Source organism: Ptychodera flava (assembly GCF_041260155.1).
Source record: "Ptychodera flava strain L36383 chromosome 23 unlocalized genomic scaffold, AS_Pfla_20210202 Scaffold_23__1_contigs__length_28996876_pilon, whole genome shotgun sequence".
Classification (NCBI taxonomy): Eukaryota; Metazoa; Hemichordata; class Enteropneusta; family Ptychoderidae; genus Ptychodera; species Ptychodera flava.
In genome coordinates, this window is record NW_027248277.1 from 24121505 (window position 1) to 24146683 (window position 25179).

The window sequence follows — 25179 nt, forward strand, 5'->3', positions numbered from 1 at the left end:
TATGCAGTTCTTTCTTGGTGTGAATACGAAACTTAAGATGTAACTGTGAATTTTTTGTCACATTTAATGTCACAATAAAGGCGTTCACAATTGATGTGAAATTGTCCAAGGGTGTCCCTTGAAGTAAGCCCGTTTTCACACTTTCATTTTCCTTCTCATTAAAAAGTCAATTTTTGCAATGGTTCTCATCCTCACAACTACATTAGGTTCGACGTTATTGATAAATAAATGCATTTGAAAAAATTGATAACAAAGACATTTCGCTTCAAAGAAAACCTAGCACAACTATAAATATAAGCTCATTACCATTATACCTCTAATACAAAATGAAATCTGACGTATTTAGTTACCTTTATCAGCAGATATACTTACTCTAAAGGCGTGGAATTTCATTTCATCCTAGTACTGAATTATTTTCTGCTGAAATCTAGGGAGGTTCTACAAACTATGGCACCTCATTTGCACCGGTGATTGTGGAGAAAAATAATTTTAGTTTAATTGTTAATAACAACGGATTAAGAGGGAAATCGGAGTCACACCGGACAATTCTCGAATCCATTAATTTTGAGACAGTGCAACCATCTGATTGAAGGAAATGTCGGGCATGTTGAATAGAAGACCAAATCAATATCGATTTAAATATTAACTCAAGGTAGGAAAGATTTCACCATTCTGTGTTGGCCGGGTTTTAGAACACATGCCATTTTTAAGTGATCAGTAAAACTTGCTACTATTTTATAACCTTCCAATTTTATTTTGGTGTATCTTGATCTTGTTCTGGTTCACACATTCTCAGCACAAAATTTGTAGTCCATGACACTTTTCAATGTTTGTTGGTGTTTTGGTATCTCATGCGTTAAGAAAATCCGAGATGTGTAAAAATCGTTACCATGGAAGTCGATACGAAAACCCTAATTGTATAGAAAACTGACACTAATAGAATAAAGACTATTTTGTTTTGATCAATATTTAAAGTGGTATAGAACTTGTGAGTACGCCCACAGTTCCTGTCTTGGTTGTTTGCGTTTTGTGTATGAGAGTGTATATATTTTACGTATATTATATCATATAGGGCTCAGCCCCTGGTGTTGCAAAAGAGCCATATGACATTAGGAATGTTATTTTTGCCCTCAAAGTCAATGCTTAAATGGTCAATAATAGTATTGATTTATGATAAATAACAAAAAAGAATAAAAAACTTAAATGTTCGTTGTTATACACATAAGTAGGATACCTACACATTGCGTAAGCAATAAATACGAACAGCTAGCTTACTTTGTTACTCACTGATGTGCGCAGTTCACGCAAGATTGGCAGACCATGATAAATATAGATTTTCTGTTTAATCTATCAAAAATCCGGAACGTAAATGACAATTTTGCACATAACATTTTGCATTTACCATAATAACAAGTAATCGTATTTGATAAGGGGTGTATTATGCCGTCATTATTGTTTCCATGGCAACGGTGCTTCTAATTGCAAGCAGAAAACTTTTCACTCTAGAAACTGGCAATCTTTGTGTCCAGCTATTGACACAGAGGGCGCTCTTCTAAATGTGAACGCTGTCGTGTGCCAGTTCAAGCCCAGCATTCTTTGCGTGTGTCCTGTTCCATACAGGACTGTTTTCTCTGTGTTTCTATTTTTACTGAGAAATTATAACGATATCTTTTAGCAATGACGAAGAGGAAAATAGGACTGACTTGGTGGCTATTAACAGCGATAGAGTTTATTAATAGGGAGTTAAAATAATAATCGGCATGTTTAATGGTTCTATTTTCACAGGCACTCAAAATGACGGTGTCCATGAATTTACTAAGTTCAGGGACATATTGCTCAAGACAATTAATTCACTACCGGTTCGTTTCCCAAAGCTCGGGTGAAAATAGTGCGGACCTATAGGTTTGATACCTGCATGGATGCTTGCTTAGTTTGAATTTTCAGAAGTATTTTTGTAAAGAGAATAATTGCCTGCTTGAATCAAAATGCAAACTGTTCTGAAATGGCCGATTTAGATAGTAATTGTAGTCGACACGGTGGGGTAATGGTTAGGGTACCGTTCTCCCCAAGCCGGAGGACGGCGAGTTCGATACTCCAGCACGGTTTTGTACCCTTGAGCAATGCACTTTACTCCTCATTGCCCCGCTTGATAATGGGTAGTGAGTATATCATCCTTTAAATGGGCGTCGGAACATTGGATGATGGAATAAAAAACAAGTTGAGGTGCGCAAACAACCAAAAACAGTATGGAATCAATATTTCACCAAGGAGTAATGATATACATTTATTCAAGAAATGTCAAATTAACATTGCTCAACAAACCTACTTCTATACTCTTGTGAACATAAAACGAGAATAAGTTTTCAACTTAAGGTAATATGCACCACGAAGGTAAAAGACAACACATTTGCTCACCTTTTTCTCAAGAACCAATTCAACCAAACTCTTTCAAAATCAAGAATAAAAATCAGGGGTCACAGTGCAAAGTTTGGTACTAGAGAAACAAATTACCCAAGATTTACCGATATTTAAAATCCAAAATGGCCGCCCTCCTTGTGTTAACTCTATGAAGAAATATAAATATTCCATTTTTCAAAAAAATGAGACAGTAAAAGTTTTTCTTACTCCAAGAGCTTCAAAATGAGCACCCACAAGTGGTAGATCAGAAAAAATGGAGACGTTTGACAGTCCAAATATCTGTCCCAGAGGGGCATTGTACCTTAATGCTCTGTCTACCTATTTACTTAAGAATCTTCATACTCAGAGTGGTCTTTTGCATTATAAAATATCACACCCAGCACCTGCTTGATATCCCTACTTCATTGATTATGAGCTTAACAATAATAATATGAGAATATCCAAAAACACATGACTTGATATTATTACACAAAATAGGAAACTTCAACTATCATTGATCATTGAAACTGCTGATGATTTTAATCGGAAATACTTTAAAAAGGGTAAAACAGATTTAGAATTACTCTTGCTATATGACTGCTTGTGAGAAGCAGTATCTACTTCCTAATTAAAGTATGCAAAAATATAGAATGCCAGGCATATTGTCTATTACATTCCACAGCAGGGATTTTTACATACGTTATATTGCAAAATTCGGATACTGATTTTTATTAAAAATAGCAGAAAAGTCATGCTTTCAGTGGTTGGAATCAAAGTTAGTTAATACCATAAGTAGTAGTATTTGACAGAACATTGCAAAACTCACCTCAATGGGGATATAATGCAGTAAAAGGGAAAACAGCACATTATTAGTTTTTGACAAACTTTATTATATCAAGAGTGTAAAAGCTAGATAACTACCTGCCTACTGCTAACAATAAACTACCCACAATGTTCATTTCTTTATGACCCTATAGAATTCATTCAAGAAGATACAGAATCTGCACATGCTAAGATGGCCATGACATTGTATTAATTGTTAAAGGTGGACACACAATACACCTTATTGAAACACTCTTTGCGTGATTCTCATAGAAATGGCAAACAGACATCAACAAATCTTAGATATTTTCTCCAATACAGCTTGGCAAGTGAACCCTAGCCATGGTTTTCAGTTTCACTTTCCAGTCACAGACAAGATACCGCTGTTGCGGTTTCTCAGACATTACTGCAGCCTCGATTGCATCCACAACCCAGTCCATGCCCCGGTACCCTTCTATGCAATACTTAGACATGATATCAACTTGTGCCTCGAAGCTGTCCTTCCCATAATCCTTCCTGATCTCATCTGTGGCTTCATTCCATAACTTGTCGCCGATTTTACGGACACTTTCCGGAGTGTAGATACCAGTGGCTACGATAAAGTTTGCAGGTTCAACAACGCAAACGGTAACTCCCCAGGGTTTCATCTCATATCGAAGACAATCCGAAAATGACTCCACACCGTGTTTGCAAATGGTGTAGGCAGACCGACTAGGAGAATTGATCAGTCCAAGTATACTTGTCACGTTGACTAAACGACCTAAATAGAAGCCAAAGCAATCAATATTCACAATAAATTACAAAATGAATTTTCATTTTGTTGTCAGCGTCATCATCCCTCTGATCTGGTATCGAACAAAAAGTGCAATAAGTAGAAAACAGTATCTAATTTGAATACATGCAAATTCAAATAATTTGAAACAGTAGATGTCTTGAACTTATATAATATGTCACTAGTAGGACCTTTAGGAATGTGTTTGTCAAGAATTAATTTATTTTGCTTTTCGTCCTAGTGTTGTGTAGGTCATTTTCCCCCACACTCATGACCTGAGAGTAATTAGTCTAGAACATTCTCAAGGTCACTGTTCTTTACAATCTCACGACCTTGAATTCAATTAGTCATATTTGGAATGTTCTGGAAATTTAATTAGCTGTGTAAGGAGATAATTTTAAAACAGTGTTTAGCATGTCAAAAGAAGTTCTAAATTGTTCTTATATGCTCTTATATAACCACATGGGTATAAATATGGGACCGGCACAGCTTGCAGTCAGACATTTTGGGATTGTGTCTCTTGCGTGTTACTACAAAACTCTAGCAGTATTAATTTCAAAACTTGTCAAGACCTTCACTGTCATGCTTGATTTAAACTGTGGACTTTGTGCAACATCACGCCTGCAAGCAAGCCAAAGGACTACATCGGTCTGCTTCACTGTCTGACTTTTGGACCATTGCCATCCCAGCTGAGATAAGTAGCCTGTACGCTTTTACAGTTCGTGTTCTATCCCTTGACTGAGAGATTAGTTTTAATATTTGTAATAAATTTCGTTTTATACGGAAACTGCTGAGTTTACCCTTTTGTTCTTTTTTTTAATCACGTAACACTAGGTTACACCCTAATTGACTAGAAGTACACCTATTGTCAATATACGCATGCCATAATCAACGTTTCATCCAGCTTTAGGCAAGGTTGCAGAGTTTCAGCCCATAATGCCAGTCAGCTCTGCATGTAAAGCATGATAGGGGTTTAGACAAACAATTCGACGACACCGAAACATACCACTTTAAGGATCGTTCGCTTCTCCCCATCTACAGGCATACAACACTGACAATGTAAAAAGTATATTTTTATATGAGTACACACAAATAACGATTACCTCCTGATTTTGTTAATTTATAGATATTTCTTTTATGTACATCGAATTTTTTTACCCTGATTAATTGCGACGCAATCTGTTGAACACTTATAGGATCACTTTTCAATATTTTGCTAATGTTACCACGATAAGCTCAAAGGATCGTCAGAAAACCATCGACAAATTCCTTTCTTATCTACAAGTGTTAGACGCTCCTTTCACTTGGTGCATTTTCACTAAAAATATCAACCGGATTATTATTGAACGAAATAATTATATGAAAGTCATATATGTAAAAATAAATATCAAAACGCGAAGAAAAGCTGGGTTATCAAATTGTAGATTTTTACAGGGTCTGTTGATGGCCTTACACAAAATAAATAAAATTGTCATCAAATGAAAATGATCCAAGACGACTAATAGTTAGATGTACAGACGGAAAAATATGTATCAAGCCAATCGAAATGAAACTATACGCTCTCAAAACTGATTCCGGTGAATTCTATAAATAATGTAAACGACGAGCCAATTGAAATGTGATCTTTGCCTGGCTTAGCAGCAACTGATTATCAACAGAGGTAAGCACAACCTTCCCAACAAGCGTTCTAAACTAATCCCCAAATGCGTACATGAACATAAATTTACATGTCAAAGTCCCGTACCGCGTACTCACGCTGGATCACTCTACAGAATCAAAGGATTAGTTATTTGATAATTGTTTGTCTGATAATCGTGCATTGTCTCGTCCCTTGTACATTAAAGACGATTTGCCTCTCTGATAAATTTGAAAATATTCATCGATTTTGATAGCCTGGGATTTAGTCTGAGAAAGGGAAAATCACAATTTTGTTTTGAAAGACAAACAATGGGAATAATGCAGCAATCAATGTAATCCCAGAGGGACCCCACATAGGGCGATACGGTTCGTGTTTGCCGTGAAACTATACCGAGGCTCGAGGGCTGGGGCAATTGCCTCATAGTGATGCCCCTAGTCACCTTCCCGGACAAGCGCAGGATTTGTGAATGCCAAACCCATTGGGATGGGGGAAATGTTGGGGGATTTCCCTGATTGTCTTGCTCCAGGGAGTGAGGCATTTGGCAATTTCAAAAGACTAATTTCCAATCTCCCAAAATGCCCCGAGGGGGATTGGGGTTGATATTGACTGCCCCATATGAGCAATTGTGATATTTTCGTATCCTCATTCAATTTTTGTCGAGTTGAAGGACTTGATAAATACATTGGTCAGATGAAGGTTAAAGGGACAGTAGCTGTAACCGTAGATGAAGTTACACCCATGGCCACTTTAGTGTTGATCAAGCCTGTCTGGTACAAGCAGAAATTCTGTCTGCAGAAGGGTGATAAAACGGTTACTTTACCCTGTATCAGTGGTGATAATGATGCTACTATCGGTACCCCGTGGACACGCCGATTAGCCTGAAATTAGGGAGTGATTATAAAATACACTGTATACAAATGATGTTGACCACAGCATTTGCCCTATCAGTACTCAGTATCTGCTAAAATTCATGTGTTTCAAATGCAGTCAGTGTTAAAGAAAATCACACATTTTGTGCCGATTTCAATATTGCAGTGAATGAATACCAACGATACTACAGCGTGTACCGCAAGTGTCGTGTTCAGACTCTGTTCAGACGCGGGAATTGAGAAAATGCCACTTTGAAAATGTTAGCGATTAAATTACAAACATCGCCCGTTTTGCCTGCAAACTTTCGAAATAAACATTCACTTGCACTAAGCCATGTTTCTTTCCTACAAACCGTGAATAAACTTACTCCAATTTCACTTGGTACGAGAGAAGAGGTAAGAAAGTAAGTCGAGGTAACATTTTACATGTACATGTATTCACATGTATGTAACCATGAGCGACACTTTTCTCATCCCGGTTGAAGGGAACTTGTGCTGATAAATGTACATCTCTTCCAAACTTTTCTGGCTCCCTCCACGCTTATCTTAAAACGCTTGCTTGTTTCTTTGTAAGCTCCTCGTGGTACCTCGCTAGGTGCCGGATTTCCACCACAATCTCTTATATTTTGAACAATCAAGCTTGCTACGTCCTCACTGAAGGAGTTGCCCCTATGATATTCGCGACCGTTGTTACTGATGTTCATTGTCGGAGTGCAGACTTACAGCGTGTCTACAGTGCAGTGTTGTGATCGATTTGAATTGGGCAGGCGAGACATTTTAGTAGAACGTTATCTCAATCCTAACAGTGGGGTGCCGATAGTGAACCTTTTACATTTATTACACCGATCACCACTTTGTTCCGTTTATACAAACAGAATTTCTGCTTGCACCAGACAGGCTTAATCAACACTAAGGTGGCCACGGGTGTAACTTCTATTTCGTTTGCAAGTTCTTGTTCTACTCCCTAAAGTATGCCTTGATATTTAAATTATTTTACTTAGTCACACAGCGTCTAAATGTATTAAATACACTGTTATTTTTTTTCAAATTTCGATTTTAGTCTACAGATGAACAGGCTGACTTGACAAAATAAATACTCTGTAGTAGAACGATTTTCCTGTACTGTATTTGAAACTGCACTTGACGTGAACAAAGTCAAGAAAAGTCACAGCTGGTGGCCATCGAATTTGTAACGAAGGGATGAGAAAAATGAAAATAATAGGTAGACTTACAAATAAATTGATGATTGCTTTTATTGAATAATTCTGTTACTATTTTGCCAAGTATTAACTATTTCACTGTATGCAGTACTAAATACAAAATTCATCAATTATACAATATATATATATATATATATATATATATATATATATATATATATATATATATATATATATATATAATTATATAATTATCTATCAATCACCTAGTAAATGATTGACACTACAAAAGGCATCAAGGTTTTACATAGCAAAAATTAAAAATATGGACTCCAGGACTTTTCTGACTTAAAGAGGGTACCATATATAGTTTTTATAAAGCAATAGCTTGAATCAAATTGTCTTGCTTTGATAGGCACCTTTGCCATGTATAAGACAACGAACAAATAATTGCTCGAAATCCACTTCAGTATAGCAACCATCAACTCGTGATCAATAGTCGAGCTGTATTTTGTATAGCTATAGGCAACACTGTGGCAATCATGTTAGAGATAACAACACTGTTGTTCTTGTACCAGATTAAAGTAATACTTATTTGCACTTTGCTTATTAGGTTATAAATTATGCATGGAAGGCGTTAAGTTTGAGATAAACATGCTCTTCTATTATGACATTCATCATAGAAAGCAAGACTCGTATTTACTTTGCTGATTGGGTAATAAATAATGCATTGAAGCCGTTTCCTTATCCCGATAAAAGTATGAAAGCCTGAGATATACATGTTCTATTATAGCAACACACAATGAAACATCTGAGTACTTAAATTAATTCTAAAAGGAGAACATATTGGCAAAAGAAACATAAAAGTAAGAATAAACAAGTCTACTTCTTAAAAATGAATTATGAGTATCGAACAAATTGATTTTTTTGTTTAAGAACGTCAAAAAGGAGTATTTTCAAGATTCTTGCTACACATAATGTCATCTGCGTAACTTAACTATCGTTTCTTAAGAAAACCAATTTGTGTACAAAGGCTCTGTTCCAAGCGCTTATTTTCACTCATATTTTCTCAATTATCGTTTTCTCTTTTTCTGTCGATAATAACTATATTCATAAAATATATTCATGTTATAGCAGGCAATTCCACTTCTCTGAAGAATTGTGATGCACTTTCAAAGCGAACAATTTAAATGTTAAAATGTCGACACAGGTTTTCATAATTTGAAGTAGGTTTATGTTTACGTTCAGTACGACGATAGTCGTAAAATATAGGCTGGAATGCACAAGTGAGTAATTTTACGTGTCGTGAAAAATTACCTCAGCCCTTTATGAACGTTACGAAGCCCACCAAAAACGTGGCAAATTAGAACTTGTCAAGGCCGGCCGGCCGCGCATCGTACAGAGCTGGCAGCTCTATGGGATCTACTAAGTGTAAGGTGGATATAAAAAGCGTGCCAGTCAGTTCATCTCCAAGAATTATGCACGTCCTTGGATGTCCCATATTCCGAATTTATGACGTCAAAAAGTATTTGTGACTGGATTAAGAAAAACATGAAGTGAGTAAAGCGTCGTAACTACACCTTACTTTATTTTAATGTCCATGTTGTTGCCGCGAGAATGAATAAAACAAAGGTATTTGCATTTATGCTCGTACATTTTCGTTACTGGCTTGCATACTCCTAACTGAACTTGTTTACAAGACCTACACGCATTTTCGTAATTTTTTGGGAGTATCCTATGCTTTGTGGCCGAAACCTACATGGAACAGGACCACCAACATTCTAAGACGTTGTGGATATATATTACGAACGAATCGTAAACATTGATATGTGTACCTTCTTTGTCGTGTATTTTCAATGCCAAAGTTTGATTTGTATGGCCTTTTATGGCTATACTTGACATAATTCACTACATAGATATTAAAACTCGTCATCAAGAAGCTTGACGTCGTAAAGCGGCTCAGTCATCATGCATCGACTAGGACCTTACTCTTCAGCAGCGTAGACGACATGAAAACACAGTACGGGACCGTGAACCGATAAGAGTTGTCGTGGTGTCAGCCGTAATGCATGCAAATGTTCGATGCATTTGTTTGTTTTCAGTAAATGTACTTGACTACAATGACAAAAAAGCTAAGAGCAACTATTACATGTTTGACCAAATTCAAAAATTATGTTTCCTTGTGTCATAAGTTCTGTAAGCTCAGCTGTAATACAAATATGATCATACCAACGGCAACGCGGACACGTGGCATTAAGTACTTCCGCTTAAAGTGAAAATATGATTCATATTTAACATGTACAATTATGGGTTTATATCAGGACTCTCTAAACGCCAGAAGGATGGCAATATAAGCATTGCATATATATATATATATATATATATATATATATATATATATTATATATATATATATATATATATATATATATATATATATATATATATATATATATATGCACTATGCTTCGCTCATGGTATGTATTGCCGTTGGAGCACTCTGGTGAGTCCATATTTTCAATCCTCAACAATGGGTAACCGTACATCTGTGCCCAAGTTCAGAGGTTGCCATAAAGCCATTATGGTGATAACCGGGAGGGCACATTGTATACATTTTGTATATATATATATATATATATATATATATATATATATATATATATATATATATATATATATATATATATATATATATATATATATATATATATAGAAGAAACTTGGGTTGAAACACACTACCACACCTGGTTGTTAGGTTCCAAACGTATTTATTATACCTCAAACACAACGTTTCGCTCTAAATTTAGAGCTTCTTCAGGTGTTTTCTACAATAAAAAGTACGAACATGAAAATTACAATGGTTGAATTGTGTAGGAAAACGAGCAATGTAGAGTATAAGTCTGTGAAAATCTGGAAATGTACATGAATGACAGGAGAGACTAAAAAATTACAATGGTTGAATTGTATAGAAAAACGAGCAATGTGGAGTTACAAGTATCTGAAAATCTGTAAATGTACATAAATGAAAGGAGAGAGACTAACCTCGAGGTTATGAGTACGGTCAAAACTGTCTGGACCTACGCCGAGAGCTGGAAATTGGCGCGCTGAAGTCCAGGGGGGGGGGGGGGGTACTTTAAATACTCCAAAGCTCGTATGTGGGGGCGCTGTCAAATGCTATGTAAATTTTGGGCGAATGTTTAGGCCAGCTGGAGACAGTGTGTCAAGTTTTTTGATCCATTGTGATTCTAAATGTTTGCGTAGTTTGTCATCCTGTTTATTGACTTGGATGATGCCAATTATTGAAACATCACTGATACTGTGTTGATCAGAATTAAAATGTATGGCGACCGGTAATTTTTTAGTCTCTTCTGTCATTCATGTACATTTCCAGATTTTCACAGACTTATAACTCTACATTGCTCGTTTTCCTACACAATTCAACCATTGTAATTTTCATGTTCGTACTTTTTATTGTAGAAAACACCTGAAGAAGCTCTAAATTTAGAGCGAAACGTTGTGTTTGAGGTATAATAAATACGTTTGGAACCTAACAACCAGGTGTGGTAGTGTGTTTCAACCCAAGTTTCTTCTATCTTCACCCCATTCCACGCTCCACTGGGGATCACCTGAATTCCTACAGTTTCTTATATATATATATATATATATATATATATATATATATATATATATATATATATATATATATATATATATATATATATATATATATATATATATATATATATATATATATATATAACGGCATACAGTCACTTAGTGTACTAAGGGTGAAAGTGAGTTTCCAAACAGTGCATAGCGAACAGTGAAATTTATATTGCACGACTTAGATTTAAATTACCCCACACCCCATACACACAACAACAAAACACGCCTTGTTTGTCCTTTCTCTATGGGGTAAAGTGCTTTATGCAGAGATGCAAAGCAGTACCAAAATGAAGATGAGAACACACTTAGCACGTTTGATGCTTATAAAATCGAAAAGTATATTTTATTTTCTAATATTTAGGCCGAAGGATAAAGTTGGGGCTTACCGTTTGTGCTGGTGGGTTGGCTTGAAATTTGACAAGTATAATTTGTTTTTGTGTCAGCACTTGAGACCGATTGAAAACGCTTGTTTAACAGGTTTGATTTATGTGTATTGATTAATATTATGATTAGCTTCTCTGTTAGCTAAATATTTTATTTCTTGCTTTCTATGAGATTGATCGGGATATCATGAATGGTTTGTCCCTAGATTTCAAGTTTTAAATTTGTTGTCAGTTAGGCCGGTGTTCTGTTTCGCCTCATCGACATCACTCACATTGTACCAGTAGCTTTACAGATTATGCGTAATTAGCAGTCTTCGTATGTTGTCCAGTCTTAAGGCCAAACAAAAAACGTGCTTTTCTGATAACCCGACCCCCCCTAAATTTACCTTTGTAGAGCTATATGGACGCGGAAGCAAAATAGAGAGAAAAACACGTAAAATCATGCACGCAAGAAATAAAGAGAAAATCGCACGAAATCTATAACGTCATTCATCGTTGCACATACGTTACAAACAATATGGTGGCCAGCGATACGCACAACGTGTACTGTATTACGTTACTTTTTGCAAATGCGATCAAGGCTAGGAAAGATCGTTGATGTCTGCTGTAAATGGGAAAGGGACTTTTCTTTCTAAAAACGACCAAGTCATTTATTAATAATAAAAAAATCACTCCATTCGATTTCAGTTTGCCAGTATTGCAGCTGCGCTGTGATTTGAAGTGCAGCAGACAAATATCCATGTTGGCGACGCTACAATGAGCTTAAAGATGAAATAAATTCACCCAGAGACCGTGATTCTCTGGTAGTTTGAGCGACGGGGAAAGTAGAGGAATTACTAATGCCAAGAAAATGTATTTTAAGTTCAAATGGCGAATGACAGACAGTTTGTACCACCAATGGACATAAGCATGGACCCCCGAAGAAAACCAACTCTAAAACCGTACTGTGCTTCAACAGTAAAATTTGCTGTCAGAGTAATATGATTAAGACAGTTCAGTTTCTATAACATTCAAACAAACATACATGTCAAACTGTAATCCAATCTGATATTTGAATTGCTAACAGCTACAGGGTTTGAACCCCTAAAAAATGCGTATATAAAAATAAAAATATTTTTAAAAAAATCCCTACCGTGCTACCTACCCTTATTTTGACAACCATGTTATCGAAACAACACAATTTGTTGGTTTCTTTCGCCTAACCAGATATCGGGTGTGCCACATGACCGTAATACTTGTGTAATTGAAGACTGGTGACTTCATTTTCAACACGGGAACTCAACAAGAGTAATCTCCTTTGATAGTCGTCTCTCTCTCTCGCTGACTTAATTTCATCTCCTATTTATTATAATTTAACGTTTACTTTCCTACGTAGTCTACCTTTACACTAAAAGTAATCCATATCATATCCATATTGTTTGCAACATGTGTTCAACGATGAATGACGTCATAGGTGTCACGCTAATTCTCGCGCGATTTTCTCTTTATTTCTTGCGTGCGTGATTTTTCGGGGTTTTTTCTTTCTTTTTCCTCCCATCCATTAAGCTCTAAAAAGGTAAAAATAGGATAGGTCTGGTTATCGGAAAAGTACAATTTTTTGTTTGGCCTATGGACTTGACAGCGTACGACGACTGTTCGCAACAGACAGCTTGAGACTATTCCCAAGCAAGAGTGAAGCTGAACAGAGGTTCCACAATATTATCATCACGTAAGCACGACTGAGTGCTCAATATGATAATATGCTGCATTATCTTTTTCATCAGAAACTTCAGACATAATTATGTACTCATTTCATATATTTTCGTTGGCTTAGAGACCGTCATACCTGAGCAGTGACAAAGTGACAAATATAATTTTTAATAAATGGAAGTCTCGTTGTCATACATGCAATGCCTATATCGCCATCCTCCTGTCGTTTAGAGAGTCCTAATATGAACCCGTCATTCTACATGTTATATATGAATCTTATTTTCACTTTAAGCGGAAGCACTTACTGTCACGTGTCGCATCGATATGATCATATACGTATAACGGCTGAGCTTACAGAATTAATGACACAAGGAAATGTCATTTATGAAATTTGGTCAGAATTGCAATATTTGCTCTTAGTTTTTTTATCAATGCACTAAAGTAAAATGTCGACTTTACCAAATACAAACAAACGCATAGAAAATATGCATGCGTTTCGACTGACATCGCGATACCTCTCATCGTCCGCGTTATCATGTCGTCTACGCTACTAAAGAGACGGTTCTAGACGAGTGCATCATGACTGAGCCGCTTTACGACGTCAAGCTTCTTGATGACGAGTTTTAATATCTATATAGTGAATTATATCAAGGATAGCTATAAACGGGCAACAAAAATCCGACCACAGCAATGAAAATACATGACAAAGAAGGTGCACATATCAATGTTTACAATTCGCTTGTAATTTATATCCACAACGTCTTAGAAAGGTCGTGGTCCTGTTTCGTTTCGGACACACAGCATAAGATACTCGAAAAAAAATTAAGAAGATGCGTGTAGGTCTTGTAAACAAGTTCAGTTATGAGTATGCAAGTCAGTAACGAAAATATACGAGTATAGATGCAAATACCTTTGAAATGTTTTATTCATTCTTGCGGCAACAACATGGACATCAAAATGAAGTACGGTGTAGTTACGACGCTTTACTCCCTAGATCCCATAGAGCTGCAAGCTCTGTACGATGCGCGGCCGGCCGGCCTTGACAATTATTTTATATTATATTTACTCACTTCACGTGTTTTCCTAATCATGTCACAAATACTTTTCTGAGGTCATAAATTCGGAATTTGGGACATCTAGGGACGTGTATAATTCTTAGAGATGAACTGACTGGTACGCCTTTTATATCCACCTTACACTTAGTAGATCCTGTAGAGCTGCAAGGTCTGTACGATGCGCGGCCGGCCGGCCTTGACGAGCTCTAATTTGCCACGATTTTTGGTGGGCTTCGAAACGTTCGCAAAGGGCTGAGGTTATTTTACACGACACGTCAATTACTCACTTGTGCATTCCAGCCTATATTTACGACTATCGTCGTACTGAACGTAAACATAAACCTACTTAAAATTATGAGAACCTGTTACGACATCTTAATATTTAAATTGTTAGCTCTGCAAGTGCGTCACAATTCTCCGGTGAAGTGGAATAGCCTGCTAGAAAATGAATATATTTTATGAATGTAGTTATTGGCGACATAAAAAAGAGAAAAGGCTAATTGAGAAAATATCAGTGAAAATAAATGCTGGGGACAGAGCCTGTGTACACAAATTGGTTTTCGTAAGAAACGATAGTAAAGTTACGCAGATGACATTATGTGTAGCAAGCTTTGTTCGATACTCCTGATTCATATTTAAGAAGTAAACTTTGCTTATTCAAACTTTTATGTTTCTTTCGCCTAGATGTTCTCGTTTTAGAATTAATTTAAGTACTCCGATGTTTCATTTTGTGTTGCTATTATAGAATATGCTTTCATACTTTCATTTGTATAAGAAAACGGCTTCAATGCGTAATTTATAACCCAATGAGCAAAGTAAATACGAGTTTTGCTTTGTATGATGCATGAATGTTATTATAGAAGAGCATGTTTATCTCAAACTTCATTTTTTCATCGGAATATTGATAACGACTGCCATGCATAATTTATAACCTAATAAGCAAAGTGCAAATAAGTATCACTTTTATCTAGTACAAGAACAACAATGTTGTCACCTCTAACATGATTGCCATAGTGTTGACTACAGCTATAAAATATACAGCTCGACTATTGATCACCAGTTGATGGTTGCTATACTGAAGTGGATTTCGAGCAATTATTTGTTCGTTGTGTCATACATGGCAAAGGTGCCTATCAAAGTAAGACACTTTGAGTCGAACTATTGCTTTATAAAAACACTATGTGCTACCCTCTTTAACTCATAAAAGTCCTGGTGTCCAATCCCTATACTTTTTCAATGTCAAACCTTGATGCCTTTTGTAGTGTTATTCATTTAATAGGAGATAGATCTATACTAATATAATTATATATATATATATATATATATATATATATATATATATATATATATACTAATATAATTATATATATACTAATATAATCATATATATAATATATATATACTAATATAATTATATATATACTAATATAATTAATATATATATAATATATACAATAATATATATACTAATATAATTACATATACATATATACATATATTATTGTATATTGTATATTATATATATATATATATATATATATATATATATATATATATATATATATATATATATATATATTGAAATAATAAATACTTGGCAAATATTAACAGAATATTCCATAAAAACAAACATCATTTATTTATAAATCTGCCTATTATTTTCATTTTTCTCATCCCTTCGTTATAGCGTCGATTGCCACAAGCTGTGACTTTTCGTGACTTTTTTCACGTCATTTACAGTTTGTAGTTATGCAGCAAAATCATGCTACTACAGAGTATTTATTTTGTAAAATCAGCCTGTTTACATGTAGACTAAAATAAATTTCGAAATTTCAAAAAAATAACAGTGTATTTAATACGTTTAGGCGATGTATGGCTGAGCTAAATACATTAAATTTTAAGGTATATTTTGGAAAGTAGAACAAGAAGTTGCAAACGAGATCTATTTTAAATTCATCTAAGGTTACAGCTACTGTACCATTAACCTGAAGCTGACTAATGTATTTATCAAGTCCCTTCAACTCACTAAAAGCATTTTGATATATGATGTTATAACAATTCATTATGTTAATGAGCTGCTTTCTTATCAAGGTGTCCAGTTAAAAGAGTGCTATATATTAAGCATACTTTCAGGTTTTCATGAATCATTTTTTTGTAGGCCACGCCTTATATTCTGTACAAAATGCTCGAATTCCACGGGAGTCTTTCCAGCAAAATATCAAACGATATCAGGCGGTGAATGTACTTGTCGAGTGTTTTTGGCTTGGCAAATAAGACAATTTTCAAAGCGTTGCCAACACGGTCGCTCTGTGTGAGGTAGGTGTACAGTTGAATTCGTATCATATTCATAATATAAGAATCGCAATTTTAGTCAAATTTCGGATTTTCATCACAAAATTTCTATACCAACATATTCCTGAAATCGTAGAGAATCTGGAGCCCAAAAATGACGTCCATCTGCGACCAATAGCGCGGGAAGGGAGAAAAATAAGGAACGAGATCAAATCGTGCAAGTCGGAAAGATTTTTCTATATAGGATAAAACGAGGTTCATTTTTGTGTAGGATGTTATAATTTAGTGTAGTTTACTTGCTTAAGTCACGGTGTTGGGAACTGGAAGACGGCTAGTAGAGGTCAGCGATGAAGTGAAACGAGTCTATTATCCCTTTCAAGAATTCATGCATGATATAAATATTAGTGTTCCCGACACTTTTTAATGTGAAGCAGAGTTGTAGTGTTTCTTTAGGCGAACGTTATCAATTTCCACTCAATGTTGTACACCTCAGAGTGAACAAGGTTTTTAATCACTATTTTATCATAGACGGTGTTTCATAAGAAACAATTAGTAGTGCGGTTTTATTGCTATGTGACGTTCACTGAAAAGGTATATTCAAAGTATTAGAGAATCTTGAGTTGTTCACAGATGTTATATATCCACAAACACATGGTTACCTTTGTCTTAATGTATCAAAGTCACCTGTCTAATGTACGCTTTTTATATTGAACGTCGCAAAAACAGTGTTATCCCGGGAAACCTTAAAGTACTTATTTTTCTTGTATCAAAATAATTAATTCTCATCTAGAGTTATAATTTCAGTTCATTATCATGATTTAGAACCATTTGACAAAAATTGAGTAAAGAAACGAATATATCACAATGACTCATATGGGGCAGTCAATATCAACCTCCACTCCCACACTAGGGGCCTCGGTATAGTTTCACGAACACACGGTCTAAGTCCCTAAATTTATACCGTATCGCCGGAGGTGGGGTCACTCGGGGATTACACTGAACGCTGCATTATTCCCGTTGTCTGTTTTCAAAAACCAAATTCTGATTTTCCCTTTCTCAGACTTCATGTCATGCTATTAAATTAGATGAAGATTTCCAAATTTATCAGAGAGGCAAATCGTATTTCACGTACAACAGATGAGACAATTCAAGATTATTAGACAAACAATTCTCAAATAACTTCATTATAACTAAGAGTTCAAAGGATTTCACCGGTCATCAGATTGCAAGTAGACTCAACTGATTTATGTATCTCTTGCGTGTTTATAATTTCTAGTCCTTTCATTCTCTTCAGTGATCCAGCATTAGTACGCGGTACGGGACTCTGACAGACAAATTTATTTCTATGTATGCATTTGGGGATTAGTTTCGAACGCTTGTTGAGAATGTTTTGCATATCTCTGTTGATGATCTGTCAGGTAACGACCACATTTCATGGCTCGTTGATAACCTTCTATATAGAATCCACTGGAATCAGTTTGAGAGCGTATAGTTTCATATCCATTGGCTTGATACATATTTTTCGTCTGTATATCTAACTATTAGTCGCCTGGGAAGATTTTCATTTGATGACAATTTTATTTGTTCTGTGTAAGGCCATCAACAGACCAGCCTTTTTTCACGACTTGATATTTATATATATATATATAACTCTCAAATAATTATTTCGTTCAATAATTACCCGAATGATACATTTTATTGAAAATGCACAGAATGAAAGGAGAGTCTAACACTTGTAGATAAGAAAGGAATTTGAACAATTGTAGATAAAAAGGAATTTGCCGATGGTTTTCTGATGATCCTTTGAGCTTATCGTGGTAACACTAGCAAAATATTGAAAAGTGATCCTATAAGTGTTCAACAGATTGCGTCACTATTAATCAGGGGAAGAAAAGTCGATCTATTTAAAAGGAATGTCTATAAATTAACAAAATCAGGAGACGATCGTTATTTTGTGTGAATTCATATAAACATGCAATTTTTACATTGTCAGTGTTGTATGCCTGTCGATGGGTAGACGCAAGCGTAAACGATCGGTAAAGTGGTATGTTTTGGTGTCGTCCAATTGTCTGGCTTAACCCCTATCATGCTTTACTTGCAGAGCATGAATTGCATGAAGAGCTGAAGCTCTGCAGCCTTGCCTGGATGAAACGTTGATTATGGCGTGCGTATATGGACTGTAGGTGTACTTTCAGTCAATTTAGGGTGCAACCTATGGCTAAAGGCAACGTGAATTATTTCTTGACAAAAACCTTCCTAAAGCTTCTACTAAGGTTCAACAAATTACATGTTAAAACTGTAGAACAATAAAAGTTAAATATTATCTAACTTGCATATATAAGCTAAATTTTACTTTTATTTAAGAAAATAAATACCATGCATACATGTAATCAAACAGTTTTACTTTGCTTTATGGAAAGTGCAAAAGAAGTACAATTTCCATGTAACGAAAATATTACTGGTGGACAAAATTCGCATGCTAATAATTCACAAAATCTATTACATCCTGGCCTAATTTGCGCCATTCTTAAAAATCGACCTGCAATTGTGTGTGTCTAAGAAAGTTTCTTGTATATTTTTGTTATTCAAAAAATCAACGAATAATGAATAGAGTTTCAACGCATTGTTTTGTTTCGGTAAAATTATAATCTACATGAAACTGAAAAGCGAATACAAAAATATTGTTTGGGTTTTGTTCTTTGTTTCATGACAAGGTAAATATTGTTCATAAACATTCATACTTGTCAAATTTCAAAACAACCCATCACAACAAAAGGTTTGACCCAATCTGTAAGCACCTGAAGCAAAATGACATTAAACTGGTCCAATAATCATTTCCATTCAAGGTAATACATTACCAGGTCCATGGGACATTTGTGATTTACAAATTTAAGTAGGACCATCCTGACCCACTGATAGTTAGTGGTGGTACCAAGGTGTCTGGAATGGGTAAGCGTACCCTGCTAGCATGCTACACCCGTCAGGATTGGTCCCAAAATTGTCTAAATATTGTATGAAATGATACAGGATATGAATCACTGTAATAAGTCTAAGCCGGGAATGCTGTCGCTAATCATTTGAGTGACCGAGGTGTCATATTTGGCCACAATGTTGTCATATCGACCGTAGAACTTTTTGAAAGTCCTAACGAGTTTTTTTGTTGTGTATCCTTGTCTCAGTAATTTTTATGCTAATGAGCTGAGACACGTACACACCATAAGCAGGTGCAGATGGAATATTACCTGACAAGTGGGGATAATTTATGATTTCAAAATCGAAATCATCCCTTTTGTCACACAGCTTAGTGTGTAGCCCATTAGTACCCACTTGTAGAACAGATCAAAATATGAAGCAGAGTTCCTACTCTCTGTTGTTTCTTTGATTCCAACTCATCTGGGTAAATATGATGTAAGTAATTTGATATGTCTGGATTGTCTAGACTAATCAGATCATCGATATATCTGTGCGTGTTGTTAAAACGTCTTGCAAGTTATTTAGACCTTGCTTTGTAGAGAGATTGTAGGAACTCATATGAATACAGAAATAAGTCCGCAAGAAGGGGTGCACAATTTGTACCCACTGGTATGCCGATAGACTGATGAAATGTCATACCGCCAAACTTAACAAATATGTTGTCGATTAAGAAATTAAGCATTTTAATAATTTCTTCCTGTGTGTATTTGTGATTGGCATCAATGTTTTTACGGAAATAACCTGATCTATGTTTGATGGTAATATATTGGTACCTTCTACTGCCATTTTTATGCAGGAAAGCTTGTTTAACAAGAGATGACAGCCTTGTTTTAAGTTTATCGTGGGGAATTGTGGTGTATATGTATGTGGAAAAGTCAAATGTTCGGATTGAGCTGAACTTGTTTTTCTTGACTATTACATCAAGCAATAATTCTTTCGAATTTTTAGTATCCACATTTGATTCAACCAACTTGTTTCATACACTTTGTCACAATATCGAAAAGACCATTTTTGATGGTTGTTAAAATTATAGTCAATAATTGTGACAGATGTTTGGTAGTGCAATTGCTTGATCCTGCAATAAAACGTTGTTTGTAAGGGTTCTTGTGCAGTTTAGGTATCGAATACAACATAGGCAGTTTTTTGTCTTTCTCTTTCAAAGGAATGCCAAATTCATTGAGCACAGATGAATGATTTGAAAAAATGTCTTCATCAGTGAGGGAGGAAAGAGTGTAGATTGTATTACTCTTGTCAGAATGAAGATTCAATTCATCTAATATACACTGGATATAATAATTTCTACAGACAAAGATAATGTTGTTTGAAGCTTTGTCTGTAGGAACTACAACATATTCGTTGTGCAAAGCATCGAGGCATTCTTTGACCGATGGGTCATGTAATGCTGAGCAAGTATTTACATCTTTACTGTGAGAACGGAAATGTGAATATACGTGATTTTAATTTATCTCTGACTTTGCTCTGCCAGTCAGAGAGGCATTCCACTTCAACTTCCTCAACTGCAGCCCACTGTGTTGCATATTTTTCGGCGGCATCCATGTTAATTCTGAAATTAAACTTCCAATTAATATTTTGTGGCTCTCGACAAAAATCTACCTATCTGACGATCGCGTCAATGTGTGAAACGTGAGTAATAGGTACCAATCATACTTGATGTGCTCTCATATTTATTGTAATATTGCTCGGCATCTATGCATCGAGCACTTTACCCCTCTGAGGAGATAGAAACAACTATTGGTATGTATATATATATATATATATATATATATATATATATATATATATATATATATATATATATATATATATATATATATATATATATATAAAGATATAAACAAATTACTTACAGTACAAGTAATAAAATCTATGACATAAGTTTCATGCAAAATGTAGCGACCAAAACAAATATTATTTATCAAATTTGAACACCACCTACAAATAGAATCGTTCGTACTAATCATATACGAAAGATTGTCAAGCTGGCAATCCTTTTACTGCTATCTTAGGATTGCGAAATGCATGAAACTTAAGAAATAGATTTCTTTACTTTGTACTTGAAGAAATTTGTTTATAATATATGTATGTATGTATATATGAATGTATATATGATATGTATATGTAAATCATTTGCATATTTCCTAGGTAACGGGCCACTTTACTCATCAAATGAAAGTAATCAGGTGTGTGTGTGTGTACGTGTGTATTGTAGAACTTTCGCCGCTAAAAACATCGGAAAGGCTTGAATACGTTCAAACCCGTCAATCAGATCAATCTTTATTAAACTCATTCTTGATATTTCCTTTTTTGGCAGTAACTGTTTGATTCAATATTGACATCGTCCGCCTGTGTTTTGAAACTACTAAGGGGGATCACTGAGGCATATGAAGTGTACGGTGACTTCTGAACATCTCTTTCGGCGAGAACAGATCCTGCAGTTGAAAGGAGAATATTTAGTGGTTAACAGCTGAGATTCGATTCGCAAAAAACAGTTATAGGAAGCAACATTGTCCGTTACTTGAATCGACGATAGTCAGAAACGTTTATAATCATGAAGTTTACAAACTTGTTCTTATTTGAATTTTCAGCACATACAGGGGACAATTTTTCAGACAAACCCGTCATTTTCTGCCAAGCTGTCAATCATATTAACTCCCTTAATATGGCCATATCGATACTTGGACAGTTTAACAATTCTTTCTTTGTATTGGTAATCTGTAAAACTAAGGAAATGCGAACAAAAACGAATGTTTTATTGCCTAATTTAGCCGTCTCAGATATTCTTTTCCACATCTTTAGAATGATAAACAGTCTATCAATTCATGTCCTTGGTACATTAGACAACCTATCAACGTGCTCAAACCTTATTATTTGGATCACCGTAATTGAGTCAAACTTTACGGTTCTGTTGATCGCAATTGAACGATACATTGCAGTGTGCCATCCATTTAAAGCACATATATATTTGAAGACGTCCATATTCGTTACCACCATCACCATAACATGGTTACTGAGCGCACTTTCCACAATGGATGGTACCATAGTTGCTTTCCATTTATTGCACCTCCGAATTTTGCTTTGATGACAGTATTTGCTATATCCATCACTCTTGTTATTAATATTACTGTGGTACCTGTATTATACATCTTAATTGCAAAAGAAGTACTTGGAAGAAGCACGTCATCCACTCTACCTAGGCCACTGTCACTTGTAAGTGATTCACTTCGAGTATTTAGGACTGTTGTTGTTACGTCGGTTGTGTATTTTATCTGTGTTTTTCCATTTACAATGGTTTTATTTGTCATGACAATAATATCCTTAGTCAAGAATGTCACTGTCACAATGTTAACGTTGACTACATGTAACATCAAAACCGCACTTACTATAACAGGTTGCTTGGTAACATTGCGATGTTCCATCAACCCTTTCATATATTTTCTATGCAACTCAAAGTACAGAAATGCCGCCAAAAATGTTTGCTGGTCATGTGTCGCACATTCTACAAGACGACACGAAAATTCTCCATTGCGAGCTATAAGCGGTCCCGTTGCAACAACTTCCTTTTGAAAATTGTCCATTGCACGTGACAATAGTAAATAAATACACAGTATTAAATCACCAAAAGCTGTGAGATCTATCAACATTGTTTAGCTTCAAGCTGCCGTACATAAATATAAGAAAGGAATCTATAGGAGGGGCCGGATACTAGCTGTCATGTGCCTGTCTGCCTGTCTGTCGGTCGGCTTATATATATATATATATATATATATATATATATATATATATATATATATATATATATATATATATATATATATATATATATATATATATATATATATATAAAAATATAAGAACTTGTGATCACAAAATGAAAGTGCGAAACTTTCACTGATAGAATGGAGGTTAAACCCCCTCCTCCGTAAACGAACGAATGTCGTTTTTTGAACAATCTGAGACGTCCCCTAAGCGCTCTTTTTAATGAATTGTGAACTTGTCATGGCGTCGATATATCGCGGTAACAATTGACCTTGTGAACTTTGGCTGAAGCTAAACAAACACCCGGAAACAGACGCAACTAAATATCAACTTTACTGTCGACTGCTAGTAGCACAATTGAGAAGCCGTGTAAAATGTAGTCCCTGTTTCGGGAGTAGTTAAAAAACATGAAGGATTTCCTCCACATTCAAACATTTTTTGTAGACAGTTTTGTTCTCTCAGTGGGAATTCGTCTTAATGTCAGTTAATCTTATATGTATACTGTATACTATTTTGAAAAGACTTGTATGGGGAAAAAGTTACGATACTTGTCCTTTGAAAAGTATAACTTCACCTTTTTTTCATGAATACAACAGAGGCAACACTGAAGCAAATTTATTGTTCGGAAAGTGTTTAAATTAATCCACTCATCATATCAAAATACATACCAGGTACTTTCTCCTTTTTTATTATATTACAATAAAAAGTGTGTTTATATAAACACATTTATTTATATACCCCTTTTACTGTTATGAGGGTACTAAGGTATAAAGTTACTCTGCTACCACTTGCGCTGCTAATGTCAAGAGAGGATATTCAACCTGCCAGGCATATGTATAATATATATATATATATATATATATATATATATATATATATATATATATATATATATAATATATATATATATATATATATATATATATAAGCTTCCATTAAATATGCAAAAGTTAAACAAAGGGCGACAAAAAAGAAACAAGTTTTACTGACAGAGAACTTAAAAACAATTAGAAAATCAATTGATTAATCTAAAGGGAAGTAACAAAGATATAGAAGCAGAATATTTGGAGAAGAAGAAGCAGTATGATAAGTTTTATATTGATAGACTTAGGGGTGCCCAAATTAGATCTAGGGTAAAATGGTATGAGGAAGGAGAGAGAAATACAGGTTATTTTTTGGGTTTGGAGAAAAAACGTTACAGAACAAAACATATGAACAAGCTTGAGGTAGATGGAAAAGTTTTAACTGACCAGGGTGAAATTCTTGGGGCTGCCACAGATTTTTACCAATCTTTATATAAAACTCGGGGAGTCCAATGTAATGAAATTAATAATTATTTGAATAATATTAACATTACTCACAAATTGAGTGAGAGTGAGCGTAAACGATGTGAGGGGTTAATAACGAAGGAAGAATGTAAAATGGCCGTATGGAAAATGAAAACTAATAAAACGCCAGGGTGGGACGGAATTCCAGTGGAGTTCTATAAAATTTTTTGGAAAGAATTACAAGATTTGATCTGGAATTCATTAAATGAGGGTTTCTCAGAAGGGCAGTTAGCTCCATCACAGTACAAGGGTTTGATAACTTTAATTCCAAAAATAGAGCCTAGGTTAGATATTCAAAATGGCGGCCTATTTCGCTTTTGAATCATGATTATAAAATTCTATCGTATGTGCTAGCTC

At 35.1% G+C, this 25179-nt stretch overlaps 1 protein-coding gene across 1 annotated transcript; it reads right to left on the reverse strand.

Moving 5' to 3' along the window:
• Nucleotides 1–3518: 3518 nt before the first annotated feature.
• Nucleotides 3519–3866, reverse strand: LOC139123866 (D-beta-hydroxybutyrate dehydrogenase, mitochondrial-like). The gene has a single exon (XM_070690018.1). The coding sequence runs from the start codon at nt 3864–3866 to the stop codon at nt 3519–3521; it is 348 nt and encodes a 115-aa protein (XP_070546119.1).
• Nucleotides 3867–25179: the final 21313 nt, after the last annotated feature.

Excerpts from the sequence above, each read along its gene's own strand:
- LOC139123866 (XM_070690018.1), bottom strand. The coding sequence starts at position 3,866 with ATGAAACCCTGGGGAGTTACCGTTTGCGTTGTTGAACCTGCAAACTTT.